Source organism: Teleopsis dalmanni, chromosome 2 (genome assembly GCF_002237135.1).
Source record: "Teleopsis dalmanni isolate 2A chromosome 2, ASM223713v2, whole genome shotgun sequence".
NCBI lineage: Eukaryota > Metazoa > Arthropoda > Insecta > Diptera > Diopsidae > Teleopsis > Teleopsis dalmanni.
Genome location: NC_051847.1, coordinates 22,156,745 through 22,179,040, shown reverse-complemented (window position 1 = coordinate 22,179,040; position 22,296 = coordinate 22,156,745). Strand labels below are relative to the sequence as shown.

The window sequence follows — 22,296 nt, the reverse complement described above, 5'->3', positions numbered from 1 at the left end:
TGAAGGCTACAACTTCATATTGATAACATAATGAAATACTTATTGTAAAACGTAGGAATCAGAGTCCCAATAAATAAAAGTCAATAATGTTGAAATAAAATTGAAAGATGATGTGAAATACTCTGGACTTACTTTTAACAAAAGATACACTTGGCTAGAGAATATAATGACCATAAACCTGATTTGTAATATAACTCCGAATGGTTTGAAACTAATAATACAAGGAAAGTATCAAAAATAAACCTCTGCTAAATAACATTAGAAATGAGATATACGCAAAGACTTTTAAGTGTCAAGTCAATTTGAGTCTAAAGTGTTTTTTTAACATTTCTGTGTGTTAAAAAAAACTTCTAAATATAACTGTAATAATTAGTTATCATAAAGTAGTTGTGACAATACTGAACTTATATACGATGACAGATTAAAGAATGAATTGTGATATTTGCACGAATACATTAAAGAACTATTTCTTGTCTATAACTAGAGAATTGTATAATAAAAAACTTCGCATACTTAGAATTCTGAACCTTTACTAATGGTAAAAGATATGTAATGGAAAATTCCGATTTAAACAAATTTTCGTCCTTTCTAGAAGTCCACAAATTCTTTTATTCTGAAACGAACGTTTAACTGATAAAGCCACGTCACCCATAACGGGTACCACTTGATTAATGGGAACACGGTTCCATATATCTCAGCATATTTGTCGCTTTCATAAATAAAAAAGTATTATGGAGAACTTACTGTATCCTTACCACACACTTTACGAACAAATTGGATTAAAACTATATGTAAAAAAATGTATATAGCGTAACAAACTTGTTTAAATATTTTAAATTTTATATAAACATAAATTTATTATACATACAAAACATATTTTATTACAAATATACATCGTCAATATGAAGCACCTCATAGGCTAATGTTTCTTATTCATAACGTGTTAAAATCGTGTGTATCGTTTTCATCTTTAATTTTAAAACCCTCAATCATCCCAGGTGCATCACAAGACTGTAATTGTTGGTTACTATCAAGCAAATTATTTGATTTGTTATTATCCAAACTGTCATGAGTTTTAGTACCTTTACTATTCACAATTATTCGTTTTGCACGTCTATAACATTTCGAATTATAATATCTGACATAAATTCTCCCACGTCTGGAGGTACGATAGTTTCTAAGTTTCTCAGTCGGGAACAGATTTAGAATCTGTCGTTCTAAAGCATAACTTGTTTTCAGTGAGATATGTAGGTTGTTCTCTATAAAATACTCTGCAATTAAATTTACAATTGTTGTGCGATCTTGTTCTGTCAGAATGCGGTTCTTCTCATAGGATGCAAACACATCTAATCCTTTACATCCAGATGATTTAAGTATATTCATTACAGACATTCTACGTGAATTATTTGATTTCTTATTTTTTATTTTTATATTACAACGAGAAGATGAGGGGGGAGACATTGGGATTAACTGTGGAAGTTGTTGCACATCTTTATGCTCTTGCGTTTTTCTCTTTTTTTGCGTTGCTATAATTGGTGGTGGAAGTGCAACTAATGGTGGAATTGGTGGATTTATAGAAATTGTGCACAATTCTACTGGATCAGTATTTACGCCAACACTGACAGATTTTTTACTTAGCATCTGAGTATTTTCATTAGGATTTTGAAATCCATTGCATGTAGGTCTAAATGGAGCCGTGTTATTATAATTTGCAACACTATTTACAATTGGCTTGTTTATACTACAACGCCATTTTTCAAAGTGATGTTCGAATCGAATCCGAATACCCAAACGATAATTGCGTAATAGTTCAGTCATATGTTCCGCCTTCATCATTTCTAGTTCTTCAATATCAATGCCTTCCTCTGAAATTAAAATATATAACATTTTTTAACCATATCTATGACATTAAGTTCGTACGCATATATATAAGTAATAATTAATATATTGTATATTTTACTGCAGTCAATATCGAATTTATTTATATTCCCGTTCACGATTTTAAAGAATTCAAATCAAGTAGATAATTATTATTATAGTACCATGCATTTGTGGTATGAACACTTACCTTCAATATGTACCGCGAGTATTTGACATTTCCAAGATAATAACAATTTCCTAAGTGAAGTATCATTTGAATAATACCCGTTCATTGTTTTTATAACTAAAGATAGAGCAGAAAAAAAATATCTTTCTATAATATTGAATATGATAATTATGATTTTAATAAGACTTTCAAATATATTCATAATTCATATACTTTTTTATACTACCTTTACATCAAGTTTACTTTATTATATTATTTTTATATTTTATATATTCAAATTAATGGATCTATGGAACGTCTACACTAAGGTATAGTGGAGGTATAAGGTATAACCCCAAAAACGTAATTTGAAAGAAAATATGCGGGCTTTTCTGTCACCACTTTTTAGGTTAGTAGTATTGTCACTGACATCTGTGTCAAATTTTATATCAATAACTGGAAATCAGTCTGGAAAAACTATTTCGTCAAAAATTTAGCTTATTTCGTATTCTCAATATACGAGCTCAAGAGATTATCTAATATCATATGTTTGATATTATAAGGAAGTACGATAAAAATGTTTACACAGACCTTTTTAAGTTTGCAATTTTCTAATTTATATTTCGTTCTCGACATAATTATATAAGTGGAGGGCTAAAGATTCTGTAATGGAGCATAAGGTGGAGCATGTTATAGAGATAGTCATATAGTGAATGGATACAACATTTTTTGGCTGTTTTTGGTCACAATCAAAGAGCATATCATACAGGAAATATGTGTGTAGGGAAATATTAAATTATCCGACAGTGAATTATAGAAAATCAAAATTTTGGACACTAAGGAAATTTGTACGTAGATTATACATACAAATTTAAGTTTAAGGTCCAGCTTAATAGTTAACAAGCTTGAGAATTTTATTTATTCTATCAAATCACAAAAAAGCCTTAAAAGCAGATCTTTTCTCTTGGTGAATTGCTTACATCCATTATCGTTAACATCGGTGGGTTTTGTGTGCAATTTCTCAGTAATTCGCTCTCATTTGAACAAAAATGGAATGAAATGCGAATGATAAATCAAAAAGAAACAAAAACAATAAATAATAAACGTCAAAGAAACACTTTTAATGCGTTTGAAAAGTAGGCTAGGTTGAAATGGCAGGCTTATTGATCAAAGCCCACTTCAGCTCTGCGTCCCGTTCTGATACCACGGATTTGAAAACTAGGAATCAATAAATTTTGTTTTTCTGATACAAACATTAAGTAATTACTTCAAATTTTTTTTTTTTGTGGGAACACAATTAATTATTTTATGTATAATAAACAAATATAGTATATTTGTATATATAATAATCTTTCTTACCAAGTTTTATTTAAATCTCCTTAAATTTAACTTAATGAGAACAAAATTTAAACAAACACACTTGTCTACTTCAACTCTTTGAATGCACACACTATACGAAATAAATTTACTTGTGCTGAATGCATTTTTTTTCATTACTTTTTATTCGCATTATTCTTTTTTCTCAAAAGAGTAAGAGCTTCTCAGCGCTACGGTTTATCGTCTGCCATCGACAAACCTTCGTTAAGTTTTATGATGAAATATTTCATATAAAATTTTTATTCGTTTGCAGTCGGTTTTCCGTCGTTCCAAACATTTGCTTCATTATGTGAACTTATCAGTGTGTATAGGCAAAGGAAGTATTCCAAAGAGGAATAACAATAAATATGAAAACTGCATGCAAATAGAATTATTCATCAACAATAAAAAAACGGAGTCTAAAAAACACTCGCTTTTCAATTATGCAAAAAATAAATTTTCATGAATTATAATTTAAAAAATAAATTATTTAAATTAAATATTTTCATTTATATTCTTTTTTATATTTTTTTTTGTTACATTTGCACGAATAATTTATCAATTTTGAATTATGTAAATATTTCATTATTGAATATTAAATACTTAGTACAGTAATCCCTCTATAACGCGTTTTCATATTACGCGATTTTAATCCCCCGTATAACACGGACATTTCCCTATATAACGCGGGGATTTGTTCATAATTACAGTTCATAATTAGTTTTGCGTACCTTTGCACTTGTGTATACCCGTATAACCCGTATAATGCGCGTAACCAATCTACCGCGTTATAGGGGGGATTACTGTATGTATATATTAGGTCTGTTCCACGAGTTACACATAGTAAACCATGAGTAAAACAGAAGTAAAGTACAAACTGAGAGCGTAACACAAATAAAGTGCCAGATTACGCTCTTTACACAAATTTTCATGGAACAGCTTTGAGTAAAGTCTGGTGAAAACGGCTGTTTTTTGAAAAACAAAACAGTAGAAATAGAAATTGAAAAATAACAGACAAACACATTAATAATAAAATAATTAATATATTATATTTATTTATTTTTAAACTTATTTTAATATATTACATATTATTATTATTAGGACACATTATGTTAAAAACATATTTACTTTTAATATTATAGTCTTTATGTTTAGTTAGAATTAAAAATTTATTTAAATAATGTAATTTTAAAGCTAAGATAGAATTAAGTATATATTTATAAAATGTGATGTTAATATGTTAATTAGAATTAAGTTCTTTATTGCAATATTAATAAAATTAATTAATGAAAAATAAGCAATATACAAATAAACACTTTAATCCAAGTTATTTTCTGTTTGTAATTCATTCCAAATCGAATCTCTAACGATACTTGATCTAAAAGGGATGTGGTTGTTGACATCATTATCTTCCTCAGATTGTTCTGAAAATGTGAATTCTAAGTCGTTTTCATTTGCAAGTTTGTGCAAAACGCAACATGCTCTTATAAAGTGACACAGTTTTTCAACTCCTTTTAATTTACAGTAGTACAGCTGTCTAAAACGTTGTTTTAAAATACCAAATGCATTTTCTATTAGTATTCGACCTGACTCCAATTTTCTATTGAAATTCTTTTGTGCACGAGTAAGACGCCCGTTGTCTTTACATGGCGTAATGATGTGTTGTGTACAGGGGTATGCGGAATCAGCCAGTAGATAGTATTCTGTAAAGGTAAGACGTTTTAATAAATCTCATTTTCTTTTCCAAAGAACTTACCTCCACAGTTCTATGGTAGTCGCATATAAATAGGAGAGTTTTATAAGACCCAACTGTCATGACAGGAGCCTGGATGTCCGACAAATATGCTAATAAATTTTCTATTTTCATCACAGATGGCTTGCAGGCATAATGAAATATTTCCTTTTCTGTCAATGTAGTCGTCCTTACGATCTCCAGGAGGATCAATAGTTCTACGAGTGCCATCTAGGCAACCTGCAAAGTAATATGTATTAATATATATGCAACGTTAATATGCACATAAATCCTTACCTATAACTTTTGGAAAATTGCATAAGCTTCGGAAAAATGTACTCGCTTCTTCCTTTTTTGATGTGCTAGGCCATGCAATTATATGCGGACACATGTTGCTAAAGAAAGTTATCATCCTTCTTATAACTCGGTTTACTGACGATAAAGAGAGATTAAAACGATCTGATAAATCTCTAAAACAACATGCTTCGTGACCAGCAAACCATAAAAAAACAGCAACCTGAGCTTCTGGAGAAATGTTCAGCTCACTTACTAGCAGTGCAATAAAGTCGGTACTATTTTGAAATTTTATAGCCAAAGAATTAAAAAGGCTCCGCGAAATACGGAAATGAGTTTTGAATTCCTTGTCGTCATATTTGTAAACAACATCTTGTATATAATTTTTTATACATACACGTTTTCTTTTTTTTTTTATGTAATATCGAATACACCAATTCTACATTATCGTCAGAGTCACTATCTCGAAGTGTATTAACTACGTTATATTCTGGTTGTGTTGTGTTACTTAAATCACTTAATAAAATATTTATTATGTTTTTATCCATTTCAATATTTATTTATTACAATTGTTACAATTAAAAATGCAGAATTTTTTTATATTCACAAATGCCGCGCAAACAAACAATACAAAAATTTGAATTCAAACCATAACAGCTGATTTACACATAAACACAAATTTTACTTCATATAAAATGCATGAGTAAAGTCTGCGTAACATTTTCAAATTTCGACAGGGATGTTACGCTCTCTCAGATGCTCTCATTTACTCACAAATTTGTTCGTGGAACGCACTTGTGTATACACAGTGTTACTCAAAGTTACTATGTGTAGCTCGTGGAACAGACCTATTATGTGTCTTTGTTAATATGTGTATATAAATTCATCTTACTACCATTTATTTTTATATTTAATTTTCATTTATGCAGAAGTATTATGTAAAAACTTCTTATATGAAATTAATGCAAAACAAAAAGAGAGCAAAATAGTGGGGTCTAGTATGAAGATTATTTAGATTCAAATAAGTTTTAGACAAAAGGCCGCTTAACCTCACCTAAAGCATGATATAGACGATGAAATTTGTTTGCAAACCAAATTTGCAAACCGAATATGCGCTTTGCTATACACTTTGAAACAAGGTTGGCAAACTTCATTTTTATTTATTTTCTACAGCGTTAATATCAACAGCGGAGTAAGTACAGAGTGCAAAACAATAATTGAAACTGAAGAAATTGAGGTGATGATCATAGCAACCTGTTATTTATTTCATTTTTTAAACTAAAATTATTTTTGTTTCAATTTTTTAATATGTTACATTTTAAAATTTTTATTCATATAATAATTGTTTAAATATTAAAGCTTACTATAAAAATGTTTTTAGCACAAAATAATTTTTAAAATATATAAACTTCTTCAATAATTGTCTAATGTCTAGCAATTTTTTAATTATTTTTCATTTATTTTTCTTTTTACCAAGAATTAATAATTTTTTTCTGTAATCTTTGCTAGTCCGACGCTCACCAAAATTCTTAAATTATGAGAAGTTTGCAAACTTCGATATACACAAGTAAACATGTTTGCAAACTTAACAAATAATTGAAAAATTTTAATTTCACTGCAAACTAGTTTGCAAACCAAATTTTGGTTTGCAAACTTGAGTATAGACGATGCAATTTGATAGCCAGCAAACCTTGTTTGCAAACAAATTTCATCGTCTATATCATGCTTAAGATAATTGGAATAAGTAAGGCAATTCAAAAATCTAATCTAGAAAGTAGTAGTAAAAATTTTGGAATAACTGAGTAGGGCAAAGAGAAAAAAAGAAACGAAAACTAATTGGTATGTTGAGACAAAACTTACTCTCTATAGATCGTTCATCTTAAGTGGGTAATACACTCAGACACTCAACAAAAAATAACAACAAATATGCTATAAAATTAAATCATGTGTGCATTCAAACTATGTTTTCGCTTCCATCCCTTAAAATAGAATGAAATTTACATGTAAGCCGGTTGTACACGAAAAATCATGGGCAAGTCGGACGAAAAATCAAAATATTTTGATTTCCATCCGTCTGCTCGTCATGCCTACAAGTAGGATGTGTAATACCTGCTTTACTTGTGCTTCAGTATAGCACGAAAGCACAGATGCCATCACAGAATAATGAAGCGGCATTGGGAATTTTGGAGAAAAAAGCTCTTCTTTAGATCTTTGGTCTCCTATAAGTTGTTGACGACTACCACATCCATATTAAACACGCGCTGTACGTGCTTTATCACGACATTCAAATCATTCAGCGAATTAACATCCAGTGTCTTCAACAGGTTGATCATATCGTTAGAATGGATGATGAGGTTCCAACAAAAAAGATATTTGAACCGGCAATGGCAATAAGAAGACAGAGAGATCGTTATCTTAACCTTTGATGAAGTGATCAAGTTATGGGAACACTAAACGCACTTGATGTACGGGAGTGGAGAATGTGCGCACGCAGCTACGTCATCCGATACCTGATAACGAGTTTTCATGACCGTTAAAGTATTTGGAAAATATATAATAAAAAGTTTGTACTGTGAAATCGTACATTTCTTGAGTATATATATTAAGCTTAATCTATCCTCGCTGAATACGAAAACAAGTCCTTTAGTATTAAATATTAATTAACATTGTTTAAGCATCATGTGACTTAAATTAATTTTATTATTTTACTTTAAACACTAATTATTCTTCTTATTTGTCTTTCTTACATCTGTTATACTACATTGTTACTTGAATATAAGCAATCATTGATAATATATTTAAATGAATTATAAAGCTAGCCTAAGTTCTTATTTGTAAATGCTGGTATATATGGGGCTATATATCTCTTTATTAAACAGATCTACTTAATTTTTCATACTAAACTGTTTAACACCTCATACTAAGCAATTTAAAACATCTTTTTACTATAAGTGTAACCGAAGAAACAATGTACCTAAAAATATGTCTAAAGTAAGATTTCAAAATGAAAGAAGGGTCTATGGGAAAATGGGAATGTGTATTTACGCGTAGTCAAGTACAGCACTTAAAACCAGATTCCTAACTTAATGATTTGTTAGCTTTATAGTATAAAAATAGATATAAAAATAGGGTTGGGGCGACTTTTATATATCCTTTTTTACCTTTACTTTCAACATTATTTTTGAAACGATAACAACTAATTTTTAATAGTATTTAACTTAATAGTAAATTGTTTATTACATATGTTTTTTATGTATAAATACATAAGTAAAGCAACTATTTACAATTCATTGTTCTCGAAATTAATATCATCATTCGTTTCAGGCAAGTCGATTTCATTCTTAATTTCTACTTCAAACAAATCCGTAGCATTGGTACAGGACTCAGAATTTTGAGCGAAATCCTCACTGGACAGATTAGGCAAATCGATTTCATTCTTAATTTCTACTTCAAACAAATCCGTGGCATTGCTACAGGACTCAAAATTTTGAGCGAAATTCTCACTGCACAGATTAGAGCTTTCAGTCATATTGTCGTCTAAGTTGCAATCGTCATTTACAGAGGGTTCACAGCTTTTAATCTTGTTGACATTTTTCCGTTTTTTTAATTTTTGGAGTTCAAGATATCTTTTATAAATTCTACCCAATCTTCCGCTTCGATAATAAATTAGGAGCTCATTCGGAAATACATGTCTAATTTGGAATTCTAAATCGTAACTTCCCTTTAATGACAATTTTTGGTTGTGTTCTATAAGATATTTTGCAATCACATTTATCAATGTTGAACGCTCTTCTCGTGAGAGAATGCCGTATTTTTCATAGGATGCAAGTATATCCATACGTCCAGAGAATTTTAATATATTTAATACCGAAAATCCTGAGGAACCAAACACTTTCCTCTTCTTTTTAAACCAAATAAATTTTGGAACTTCATCTACAACACGGTTTACAATGTTTCCATTTGTTAGAGTAGTTGCTTTATTTACTGGTATCGGAACTGAGTTTGGTGGCAGTGAATTTATGGAAATTGTATTTAATTCCATTGGATCAGTATTAACACCAATACTGACAGATTCATTTGTTCGAGAAATTGTATTATTTCCTGATATTGGTAGTGAGTATGGATCAGTATTCACACCAATGCTGACAGCTTCACTTCTTAACGTCGAAGTATTTTCTTTTCCATATTGCAATTCATTGATTGTAGATCCATATGGAGTGATATTCACAGAATTCGCGCTATTTTTGGTTATCGGCTGATTTATACTACGACGCCATTTCTCGAAATAATGTTCAAATCGAATCCGAATACCTAAACGGTAATTACGTAAAAGTTCAGTCATATGCTCAGTCTTCATCATTGTCAGTTCTTCAATATCAATGCCTTCCTCTAAAATTTAAATTTACAATATTATTTCACCGCATCTTTGAAAATTCAAGAAATAAATAAAATATAATAAATACACAATAATAGACCTGTTCCACAGCCTACTCGTAGTAACACTCAAGTAAAAAACACAAGTAAACTACAAACTTAGATTTTCATGAAAAAGCTTTGTGTAAAGTCAAAAATTTAAATTCAAACCAAAACAGCTGATTCACACATCAACACAAATTTTACTTGAAATAAGATGAACGAGTAAAGTCTGCGTAGCATTTTCAATTTTCGGCAGGGATGTTACGCTCTCTACAGATGGTCTGAATAACACGAATATTTGCTGGTGGAACGCACTTGTGTATACACATAGTTACTTAAAGTTACTACGAGTAGCTTGTGGATATTATAATTAAATATAAATTTATAGAATTTATAATTATTTTAAAACAAACAAAAAAAATTATAATATATATCGATATCTTAAATGATATAAACATTCACCTTCAATGTGACTCGCGAGTACTTGACATTTCCAGGATGATAATAACTTCCTAAGTGCAGTATCATTTAGGAAAAACTCATTCATTGTATTTGATGCTGAAAATAGAGCAAAAAAGTATTTGTTGCTATTATATTGTCAATTGATATTTGTTGTTTTAATATATATATTTAAAATTCAAATAGTCTTCTAAAACTAACAGCTTTATTGATTTTGTATATACCAGTGACACGAGTATATCGTATAATTTTGTAGACCATGTGACTAAACTAGTCATATGTGGTAAAAAAAAAAACAAATTTCGTTCAGAATTTCAGGTTACAAATGAGAGAAAGCGCGTAGAGGACGTACACATTTTTGGTTCAACGACAGGTGATAAACGATTTAAGGGTATTCGGTTCTATTAAATGGCGACAACGAGCCACTGATTAGGTTGGTTGGCAGAAGCTACTGGACGTGGCCAAAAACGACTCATGTTTGTAATGGCCAACTGATTAAGTAAGTAAGACCATGTAACAATGTAAACCAGTTACACAAAAAAAAATAACATAACAAATATATTATATGATTCCAAAATGGTGTGGTATAGATATAAATCATAGTATATTGAAATGAAATCGATTCATTGCCATCTGTATTGCATTTTTAATTTCTGCCTAAATTCACATCTTAGTGATAGCTAAGATAACTAGTATAAATAATTTTTTAGTCTGTGGAACTGATTTCGGAGACACACTGTTACTTCTTTTTTCAACCATGTGAATATTGAATTTAAATCTGGACATATACGATAAAATTTTGACCACAAAAATCAATTTCGAAAGCAAATTTTCACATAAAATTGGTCTTACATATGCATAGAAGTTATTAAACTAAAATGCATTTTCTATTAAGTTATTTATATGACAAAATTTTAATTATTTATACAGGGCTTTAGGGGTTTTCTTTTTGGAGGATCGTGGCGAACTTTAGGACCTTTCTTTGAATAGCACCATCCAAACACCAAACCTTGGGTTTTTAACAATACGGTAGCACGATGGGGATATATATCTAGTGGATCCTCTTGGAATCACCGGTATAATCTAAGCTAACCTAACTATACTGAATATAATGGATATTCCATTACTTGAATTTCAGTTCATTTGTCACGTATAAAATAATTTTTTCTTAATTAACTAAAGTTAGTTATGTTAATTTCGACACGAAACGCTTTTATACTGTGTACCAGTGGCGACGCTAGTCACCGGCGATATCGGCGATACCGACATCGTACTTCTTTAGGTAAAATACTTCGGAAAGGTTAAAACAGCGACATTTAGACTTTTTTACTGTATGAGGAACTGCTGCACTAGAATCAATAAACGATATAAAGAAGCTCATCCTGAAGGAATCTTCTCAAAGTTAAAATTGAGAGAGAGGGGCTATCTGAGAGAGAGAGAGAAAATGGCAGCCACGGTTGCCACTTATGGTACTTTAGTACCAAAATTGGTACTTTTTTTTTTTTTTGCGTTTGGTACTCATGTTCAAAAACTGGTACATTTTTGACGAACCAAATTTTTTTTTGGATATTTCCAATTAATTTTTTTTATAAATGCAATTTTGCACTATTTTATATATTGTTCATTTATAACACTATGAAAAACACAGAACGAGAAAACAAAAAGGTCCAAAAAAATTTTGGACCTTTTTTTACAGAAATGGAACCTTTTTAAACCAATTTTGGTACAGAAAAAAATTTTCAAGTGGCAACCGTGATGGCAGCTGGTGCAAATTTTAATATAATTTAAAAAATATTGAGTGAAAGAGACTAAAGGCGGGAAAATTTAATTATTTTAATTTGTGTTTATTATAATTTGAAAAACAATAAAACTTTCATACTAGCTTCGTCGTATTAGTGAATATAACTCATTTACATTTATAACTCAGTAATGAAAGGGGACTCGCAATTCTGATCTCGCCGACGTCCAGAATTGGTTTAGCTCCGTCACTGTTGTGCACCCTTCCAATAATTACAGATTTGTTAGTTTCGTTGTTCTCTTTTCGTTTCTTTATAATATATAATTAGTGAAATATATTGAAATATTACAAATCACACTAACTAGAACTAAGGTCTAAATATAAAACCTGACTTAAAATAGAACATTTGTGTTACATTCATTCATTTCTGAAAATTATGTTATAAAATATTTTAATGATACCTTAGCAATAACTGCAATATCACTTACGAATTGAAACAATTTCGCATGATCTAATCCAGTGATTAAAAGGAATTACTATTATCCAAATTTAATAACTAGAAACTTAGGTACATGTATGGTTTTTTCATTATTATATACCATATAATAATTATAACAATTTTTATTAAAAAATATGTTCTATACTGTGCAAATTTACAAGAACATAATACATATTTATATAAAATTATGTTTCTTACCAATCTCTATAAATTTAATTTAAAAAAAAATTTAAACAAACGCTCGTCTACTTCAAGTCTTTGAATGTACACACTTTACTAAATATATTCGTAATACTTGTTTTTTTTTTATTATTTGTTATTGTTTTTTATTCATACACTTTATCGCCATCCCTTCAGTGCTATCTATGACTTATCGTTTTTTCTTTTTTTTCTCAAATTTACCCTCAGCTTCTCAGTACAATGGTTTACGTTTGCATACTACAAGAAACGTCAAATCTTCGTTAAGTTTTATAATGAAATATTTTTTCGCTCGCTGTCGGTTTTCCATCGGTCCTACCTTTTGCTTCACTGGACTTATCGGTGTGTGTGAGGAATGACAAATGTGTACATATGTGTGTAAGTCACAGGTAAATTTAATTACACATCAACTCTAAGAAAGAGTTTAAAAATTTTTCATTATTTTTTTAAAAATGTACTTAATAATTAAAATCAAAATTATTTTGACCAATTAATTTAATATAAACATTTTTAATAATAATTTTTTTTACGGACTAATTGGTCAATAGTTAAATAATAAACTCTTTAAAAAATTTTATTTCGACTGCAATCTATACTCATCATCAGGGTATTATAAAATTTTAATACATTACAGTAATACATTTAGTACATTATTATTATTATTAAAAATATTTTGTCATTAAAGAAATAAATTATTATAAATATTTTTGTTTTCAACAAATCTTTTATTTGTCCTTTAGTTTTTGATTTTGTAATATCCATATACAAATTCTTAGCTCCCATCAGTGTTTGAACTACCGAACAGGGCTTTTAAATCACCCATACTGCCTAACACATGGGCTGTTATCAAATTCCCGTCGACTAAAAAGATTTTCTACGTCGAATCTGCGAAATAGAGAACCCAAAATACGATTCACCAAACTCAAAACTGGAAAAAATGTTTAATTTTTTTTTGCTCGAATATTGTCCCAATATAAGACGTTTAGAGTAGTCCCTTAATATGATCGAATAATATAAAACAGTTGTCAATTTTAAAAAAATTTTGTTAATAAGGCAAAATGTTTAGTGTTATAAATAGATCTAAAGTGTAACAAATTAATCTCGAGTGTTATACAATTTGCCTGAGGTTAACCAATCGAAAACGAAAGCTGTACTTAAAGTAAATCTCAGATGAAAAAGTTACCCCAGATTTGCTGCAAGAAAACGACATAACATAATTATTAAATATAAAGTTGCACTGGGTTTATCACGCTCTCCTACCACCTAAAATTCTGTCTTAATTGTACTGCATGGAACCCTAATATTGCATTGGTAAAACTTAAGTTATCTATATTTGAACAAATTGTAATAAACATACCAAGTTTACCAAGAAATATATTAAAGTCAACCCAATTTTATATGTCGGTTGTTAAAGTTCCATTTAATTATTTTGAACTCTAAGAGCGCCAAAACTACATATGTATGTTTATATTCCATTATATAATACAAATTTGTTATTTCAAATTGTTCGAATAAAATAAAGCAAGAAAAATATTGTTCTTAATGTAGGTATGTATATTTTTTTTTAATCTTTTATTAATAAATTTATATTATACACAAATTAATTTTTATATAATTTACATAATCACTCATTTAAACAACATCCATATCAAACATTTCCTTTTCAGTCTTGATTTCAAATTCCAATAATTCAGTTGGTTCATAACTGGACTCAGAATTTTGGGCAGTATCACTAGTGATCATAGTTTTATTCGATTTATCATGATCACTCTCAATCAAATTAACGAAGTGTTCAGAACTGTCCAATTTGTTGTTTTTATCCTTTTCCCGTTTAGTGGATTTAATATTGAAATATTTTATATATATTTTACCACGTTTTGAAGTACGATAATGCCTCAGCTTTTCAGTCGAGAACAGTTTTAGAATTTGTTGTTCTAAATCATAAGTGGTAGGTAATGATAAATGTTGATTGGTTCTTTTAAAATATTCCACTATCAACTGTATTAGTGTTGTACGATGTGCATCTGTTAATATTCTATTTTCATCATAATATTTAAGTATACCTAAACCTCTAGGTCCCGAGGATTTTAATATATTCAATAGCAATGTTGTTTCTGAATTGTCAATAGCCGTATGGCTGTACGTAGATGAAAAAGATTCTATTGAGACGGCTTGTGAAATTTGTGGAACATCTTTTTGTACACGTATTTCATTTATTTGGGGTATTACCTTAATTGCTGGTGGTAGTGTTAGTAATGACGGGGGTGGCGTTTTTATGGATAATACATTCATTTCTACTGCGTCAGTGTTCACACCAATACTGACACATTTATTATTATATGTTTGATTATTCTCATTGTTTGGTTGCATATCATTAAAAGTAGATCCAAATATTGGAACATTTATATTATTCGAACCCATATTCGCGACAGGTTTGTTTATACCACGTCGCCATTTTTCAAAATTATGTTCAAATCGTATCCGAATACCTAGCCGATAATTTCGTAAAAGTTCAATGACGTGTTCAATCTTCATCATTTCCAGTTCTTCAATATCAATACCTTCATCTGAAATGAATATATAGATATATTGTTTAATAAATAAACCTTGAAATGATTAAGGTAAAATATCGATGCTTGTATAGAGAAGTGTGTATAAAGAAAATTATATAATGGGTATTCACGATTTTGAAAAATGAATTCGGTTACCGAGTAACATGATATTACTGTAAAGTGCCAACAATAAATGAATACGAAATATATTTTATTATTGCAACTTTATATTATTACTTGGTTACCGAACTCGTGATACCGAACTCCTGAATACCACTATAATTATATTAATTGTTATTTTTATGTTGACTATTGTTGTTATCATTTCAATATATATATCGAAATTTAGTTTTTTCAATTTTCTTCTTATCCAATAGAGTTCTAATCTTTAAGCAATAAATTAAAAACTAATTAACTAAAATTTACCTATTAATAAATATGTAGTTTTATAAAATACAAACAATACTGAAACATTAAGACTTACTTTCAACATGTTCAACAATTACATGACACTTCCAGGATGATAACAGCCTTCTAAGTGGAGAACCATTCGAGATAATTCCATTCATTGTGTTGGATGCTAAAACCAGTCAAAATCAATATATTCGTTACACAATTCATTTCAAAATATGATATTTCAAAATTTTAAATACTTATCATAAATGTGTGGAACACTGAGATAAATGACAGTATAGTATTAGAAAGAAATGTTCATATAACTTTAACACAAAATACTTCAAACTTCAAATAAAAAATTTTTTTTGTAATAGCTGGAAAACATCGACAGCCACAATGTGAGACTTAAACCCACTAAAACCGTCTCGAGTAAACAAGGAACATTTTCAGATCAGCATTAGCTCAAAAATATCGATATTTAGGAACACCATTAATTTAATATCAATTTAATGTATTTATAAAAAAAATTAAACTAAATTAATAAGATGCATCTATAATATATTATTCATAACCTGTGCAGTCGTAAATATATTATTATATCATAGAACGGGCTTCATGCGGCCCGCGACACGTTTCTAAGCTACCACAATCACGCAAATTTTCTTTTAATGTACTTCGGTATTTTGATGGTATACCAAATAAATGAACTTAATTTAAAAAATTTAATATTATAATCGTATAATCGTATTTTTATTTTTCTCCAAAGCAACAATGTATTTGTTTCTGCGACCCTCTAATATGTACAGTGATTTGTATTGGCCCGCAATCACATCTGGTCTAGACATCCCTGTCATAGAACATAATTTTTATAGTAGGATTATATTACGATAAATATCTAAATCCAAATATATTTTTAACATTTTTGGAAACAAAAAAATTTTACTTTTTATCTCTTTAACCTCTCTAATCTCCATCGAAATGAGAACAAAACTATAAACTTTACTTAGGTATTTTTATGCATAAGTAAGGTGAATAAGATACGATTCGTCTGAGCTTGAATCCACTCGTGTTGTTGACTGAACGAATAAATGCTGAAGAGTGTATTTCTTGATGTATAAATAAATAAAAAAATATTTCAAATTTTTTCGTTTATTTTTTTTAGATATAGAAGTAATAATTGTACATTTACCTAAGTAAGATTTTCACTATTAAAATCACTAACAAAATTTATTATGTCAATCAAAATTTGCATACAATCTTCATCAATACACCTTCAGTCTTACTCTTTATACTATCAAACGTAATAGATTAGTCACAGTGGCAGATATTGATGCAAAGTTATACATCTAGTATAGCACCCAATTCTTCCTTCTTCTTTTTCTTAAACTTTGATATCCTTACGTTTACTACGATTCATATGACAGAATTTGGTATAAATTTTACCTCGTTTAATAGTGCGATAATTTTTAAGTTTTTCAGTTGGAAATATCTTAAGAATCTGTTTTTCCAGATTATAACTCAATTTCAGCGATATATGCAAATCTAATTTAATAAAATATTTCACAATCAAGTTTACTAGTATTTTGCGTAGCTTCCATGTTAGGGTTTTAAATTCATCATAATATTTCAGTATTTCCAAACCCTTATCACCATTTGATTGGAGAATAGCCAAAACCGAAAATGAATTCGGATCAGTACAATTACCAACTTTTCCTCGAACAGTCGGTATAGATTGCCTTCTTTTAAATTCTTGCCGCGATATTACTTCTGGCATTTCTTCAAGTAAACTTTTAAATGATGAATCAGTAGTTAGCATCGTAGCATCATTTATTAATTTTATAACTGGTGAAACAGCCTTATTCTTTTCTGGATTTGACAACACACCAACCTTTTCTAATTCATAATTATTGCGTTGATAATAATTGGGGTTTAATTGCTTACTAATAAATCTCGTTTCAATTGAATGAAAATTGATATATTTTAGAAATAAAGCGTTGTAAGGCTTATTTATCTGGTTACGCCATTTTATATAGTTTTGTTGAAAGCGCATTCGAATATCTGAATCGTAATTGCATAAAATTTCTGCAACATGTTGAGGTGTCATTATCTCCATTTCTTCAACATCAATTCCTTCATCTGGAATAATGGATATGTCTTACGTACAGTTACGATATGTATGTATATATAAGTATCGGTATTTAGGAAGAAGCTTTGCAAAACTTAACTATTGATTTTTTTTATCAATTTTACTTATCTTTGCTTACTTTTAACCAGTCCCTACTCACCGATATGCATAACAACTTAAGACATAAGGACTTACTCTCAAAGTGTTCTGCAAGCACTGAGCAATTCCAAGATGATAGCAGTCTTCTTAGAGGAGAATCATTTGAAATCCAATTCATTTTTCTTTTTATTTGTTGCCTAAAGTATTTTGAAAATAATACTGATTAAAACCCTTATGTTACAATAACGAAACTAAATCTTTTTATAATAAAAAACTATATCGAACTTTTTGAGACATAAAGATGATTTTGTGTAAACTATATTACAGTACAACAATAGTAGATAAACCTTTTTTTACTTGTTATGAATATATGTCTATAAATTATCTTGAAAGTCACTTGCTAACATAACCGATTTAATGTTGTGTTCACGTATAGAATTGTATTTGTTGTTTGAGCGAACGGGCTGGACCAATGAAGCCAGTTTCGAACATAACTGACTTAAAGATACTCATAACAGTGTTCACAAAACAACTTGTATGATTCTAGCAAACACCTATTCAGCGGAGTGGCTTAAATACTACGCTCCTCATCCCGTATTTTTCTGTTTTGCGTCGTCATTAACCTAAAGCCAAATATTAAATTTTATATCGATCGAATTATCATCACTTTTTAGATATTGTTGATCCAAAGAGATTAAAGAGGATTCAATATTATTGTCATATAAATTCAATCTACCTAATTTTATATTGTTCTCTCTATAATTGTTCTGTATATACAATCGTATATCTTACTTTAAACACTTCAATTTAAATGATATGTGAAATACATCTATCCTGGCTAATAATTCATATATTAGAATCCATAGCAGATAAAAGGGGAAAGCTGAGTTGTCTAAATTGGACAGTTAATATATAATTTTTGTTTTTTGGTAATACAAATTTTACTAACAAGATAATGACATCAAAAATATTATAAAATACATTATATATTTATTTCGCTATGTACTGTTTGATAAAGTAGCATATTTGGTTATTCTTTCAAATAAACAAATATTGTTATCTGAAGCTATATATGTACATATCTCAACTATTCTTTGCAGAGTGTATAACTTAGCCTGGAGATACTTGGTATTCGGTCTTATCAATTTTAACTCTTCATCATAGAAACTTTTATTTATTTGCAGAATTCAATTAATAATAGTTTTCGAACAATTTTTTCTTCAGAAAAAGTGGTCTTCAAAATATTAATTTATACCAAATAACAGCTCTTCAATTGACAAAAATTTTGTTCTTGATAATCAGTGACATACGCTTCTCATTCCAACAAGGATGTCCATGGTTTTATTAACTGACATTACAGTCTTCGTTCTCTTTGAAGTTCATTCATCTTCTTATTTCATTACTATAGTTATTCTTCAATTTCCAAAGTGGAGTGATAAAGTTACGCTTTTTTTTAAAGAGAGGGTAGCCATACCTTATTGACTAGTATCACAGTCTTCGTTCTATTTTGATTATTCTTTAATTTTCAAAGCGCAGAAGCAACTCTATTTTCCATCAAACTAAATTGTAGGATGCTTTCACATGTATATTTTTATTAGATTATCATTAAATATCATTTAATATAATTTTTTGATACTTTCGCCAGTAGGATCAGTTTTCGGCTATCCAGAATAATGTTCTAAGTTGATACGACTAAGCTGAAGTGAGCATTCCAACACTGTTTGGAGTGTAAGTGGTAGTAAGTGAAATTCACTTGCGACACTCGCCTGGAGGTGTATATCTGGTACCACGGGTATTAGTGCCAGCAACTTCGGTTGTCTTAACCAATCAAGGTTGGCAGTGTCGTGGTGGCTGTGGTTAAACTCATACATTCGGCGTAAAGTTGCGTACTCACACCGGGTACTGCGACCTAAAGATCAGCAGTAAAACTTATCCCAAACATATAACTTTTATTGGAGCCGATGGAAATTCCTTTGAATTTTCAATGGGGCATTTATCTGCACATTATCTGGATACGTGTATTTTTGAAACATCGTGGTCTTGAGCTTTCAAGGCAGGGAATCATGTTAAACAACTCTGATTTCTGCCTCTCTACATTTGTATATAAAATCAAAAAAAAAATGTCCACAAAGAATCAACTTTATTTTGTGAGCTTATATTAACCTACTTTATTTACCAAATATAAAGTAGTAAATATACAGAATCAATGAAGTATTATATTTTCAAATATCGAAAATCCAACCATTACTCGTAATCTCTTTCTTTTCACGTTTATTGAGTGTGGTCCATTTTATTAAGAAAATCCACTAAACAACAATGTATCACATACTAAATAAAATAGTCTGAAACCGGTTTTATCGTAAAGTCTATTGTTACTGATCTTGTTTTGCTAAAATCCACTATATCATAACCATTGAAATAACAAATTTAATTAGTTAAATTTGATAAAAAAACAAATTCTAAATTTTTTTTTGAATTGGTAATATCGCTTTGTATATATTTCTGTTTTATAGTACATTTCATTCATAATGTTTTATATTAAAAATATATGTATGCATATACCAACTAATCACCTAATAATACACAAATGAGTATGAACAAAAATTTTTAATAAACATGTGAGTATACAAATTTTACTCACCTCTGATAACTTAATACTCTTTTTCTTAACAAAAAATATAAAATCAAAATAAATCAAAACAATCTTAACTGTTTGAACACAAACGATATACTAAATTAATCTATAATGAATTCCAGTATAGATAGGTACATATATTCATTGCTTGCAATAAGTTTTATACTCACAAAAATTCTTGTTTTCAACATTTACTCTCCATACCTTTTTGTACTGTTTTCATTTTTACAGCAACTGTGAGAGTCAACAAATCTTCGTTAAGTTTTATCATGTAATGCATTGTATGTATGATTCTTTGCAATGCCTTGCTCACGTACAGTCGCTTCTATTTCATACACAGCATTTGCTACAATTCGGCTTGCTACGGTCTTTTGGTGAGTAAAGTCGGCATTGTGCTGTGAGAATAGAAAAAATACGAAAATAAATAGAAGCAAAATGAATAAAGCATGAGAATATAAATGTTGTGCTAACACAAAAACGTTCGCAATTTATAAAAATGCTCATATTGAGATGAACACAAAATAAAATTATAATTCATTAAATGGTAGGTAGGTACGTAGGTAGGTAATGTTAGAAATATTGCAACGGTTCGTTGTTGTATTTTTGCTTTTGTTAACGTATACCCACATACATACATACATACATACATAGATGTTTTCTTAATATTCATGTTTTCATGAGCTCTGAGTATTTTGTATTGCATTTAATAGTTGTTGCTTGTTGTACTTAATGTAGTTTATTTTTTTATTTATGATTTATTTTATTTATGGTTACCTTAATATTAAAATGTTAATTATTTTTCAATGTAACTTTGGTCATAACAGGACAAAAGCCTAAGTTCGGTATATTTGTGCATACAAGTCTTTGCTGAGTTAAAAAAATATTTCTATAGTTCTGTTTTCAATCAAAAACATAAAAATATTTCTATGTTTTTGTTTTAAATAAAGATAACACCACTGCTGTGTAAAAACTACTACTGATTGCATACAGATGCATACAGGTTACCTGTATCAATAAATACACCATTGATTTATATAACGATAATAAACACAACTGTGTGATTTTTTGAAGTTTTTCTATTAAATAAATAAGTGTTTCTTAAGTGATTTGAAAAACTTTAAATGTCTTTTAAGAGCCATATTATATAGATAGTCCCTTTTGATCATTACTAAAAGACATGCTATACAGATAATCATAATTGTCAATTTCCTATTTTTACTACTATTTTGGTACGATTTTTTTTTGTGTCCCAAATTTAAAAAGTCAAATACACATATTTTCTCCTAATAGGTGCGAATTTTTATAGGTACTTATTTATTAATGAGCGACACTATTTTGATCAACGTAAAGAGCCGCTTAAAGCCTCATCTCTATAACTAAGGTCGTGTGCGAGTTAGGCTAAGTTGCGTTCTATATGAGGGAAATTCTAAGTTGTGTCGATAATGTATTGATGTGTCGATACGTGTTGATAAATGGCAAAATGTATGCAGTGCCAAAAATCCCAAAAAATCTCCCATTTGGTTTAGCATCAACTTAGCCTAACTCGCACACGACCTAAATTTTAATGGAAATGATTGTCATTCTCAATTTTTTCATTTGCATTGAAAACAACAACTTCAAAATTTGTTGTGATCACAGAATCATTTGAATCCCTCAAAGTTGACGTTTTTTACTCTATTAATTTGAAACATACCTGCATTTACCTGCATATGTATGTGTGGAGTATACTTCATAAAGAAGGTAAGTCCACTTATTAATGAGAACATTTTTA

The 22,296-nt window shown here is 29.3% G+C and overlaps 3 protein-coding genes across 5 annotated transcripts; all 3 read right to left on the bottom strand.

Annotated features, from left to right (window-relative positions):
* Positions 1-898: 898 nt before the first annotated feature.
* LOC119679384 lies at positions 899-3,467 on the bottom strand. The gene is made up of 3 exons (XM_038091708.1): positions 3,386-3,467; positions 2,069-2,164; positions 899-1,865 (listed from the first exon to the last, which is right to left on the bottom strand). Exons 2-3 carry the CDS (start codon positions 2,151-2,153, stop codon positions 934-936), a joined length of 1,017 nt encoding a protein of 338 aa, XP_037947636.1. The 5' UTR covers positions 2,154-2,164; positions 3,386-3,467; the 3' UTR covers positions 899-933.
* Positions 3,468-8,686: 5,219 nt separating this feature from the next.
* Positions 8,687-20,606, bottom strand: LOC119679382. 3 transcript variants are annotated; one of them, XM_038091705.1, is made up of 3 exons: positions 20,532-20,594; positions 10,287-10,382; positions 8,687-9,797 (listed from the first exon to the last, which is right to left on the bottom strand). In XM_038091705.1, the coding sequence occupies exons 2-3, from the start codon at positions 10,369-10,371 to the stop codon at positions 8,689-8,691; spliced, it is 1,194 nt and encodes a 397-aa protein (XP_037947633.1). In that variant the 5' UTR covers positions 10,372-10,382; positions 20,532-20,594; the 3' UTR covers positions 8,687-8,688. The 3 variants fall into 3 exon arrangements, with proteins under 3 accessions (XP_037947633.1, XP_037947634.1, XP_037947635.1); XM_038091707.1 differs by lacking the exons at positions 8,687-9,797; positions 10,287-10,382 and adding exons at positions 14,294-15,285; positions 15,755-15,850 and having other exon boundaries at positions 20,532-20,606; XM_038091706.1 differs by lacking the exons at positions 10,287-10,382; positions 20,532-20,594 and adding an exon at positions 9,872-9,921.
* LOC119674110 lies at positions 17,048-17,779 on the bottom strand. The gene has a single exon (XM_038085234.1). The coding sequence runs from the start codon at positions 17,777-17,779 to the stop codon at positions 17,048-17,050; it is 732 nt and encodes a 243-aa protein (XP_037941162.1).
* Positions 20,607-22,296: the final 1,690 nt, after the last annotated feature.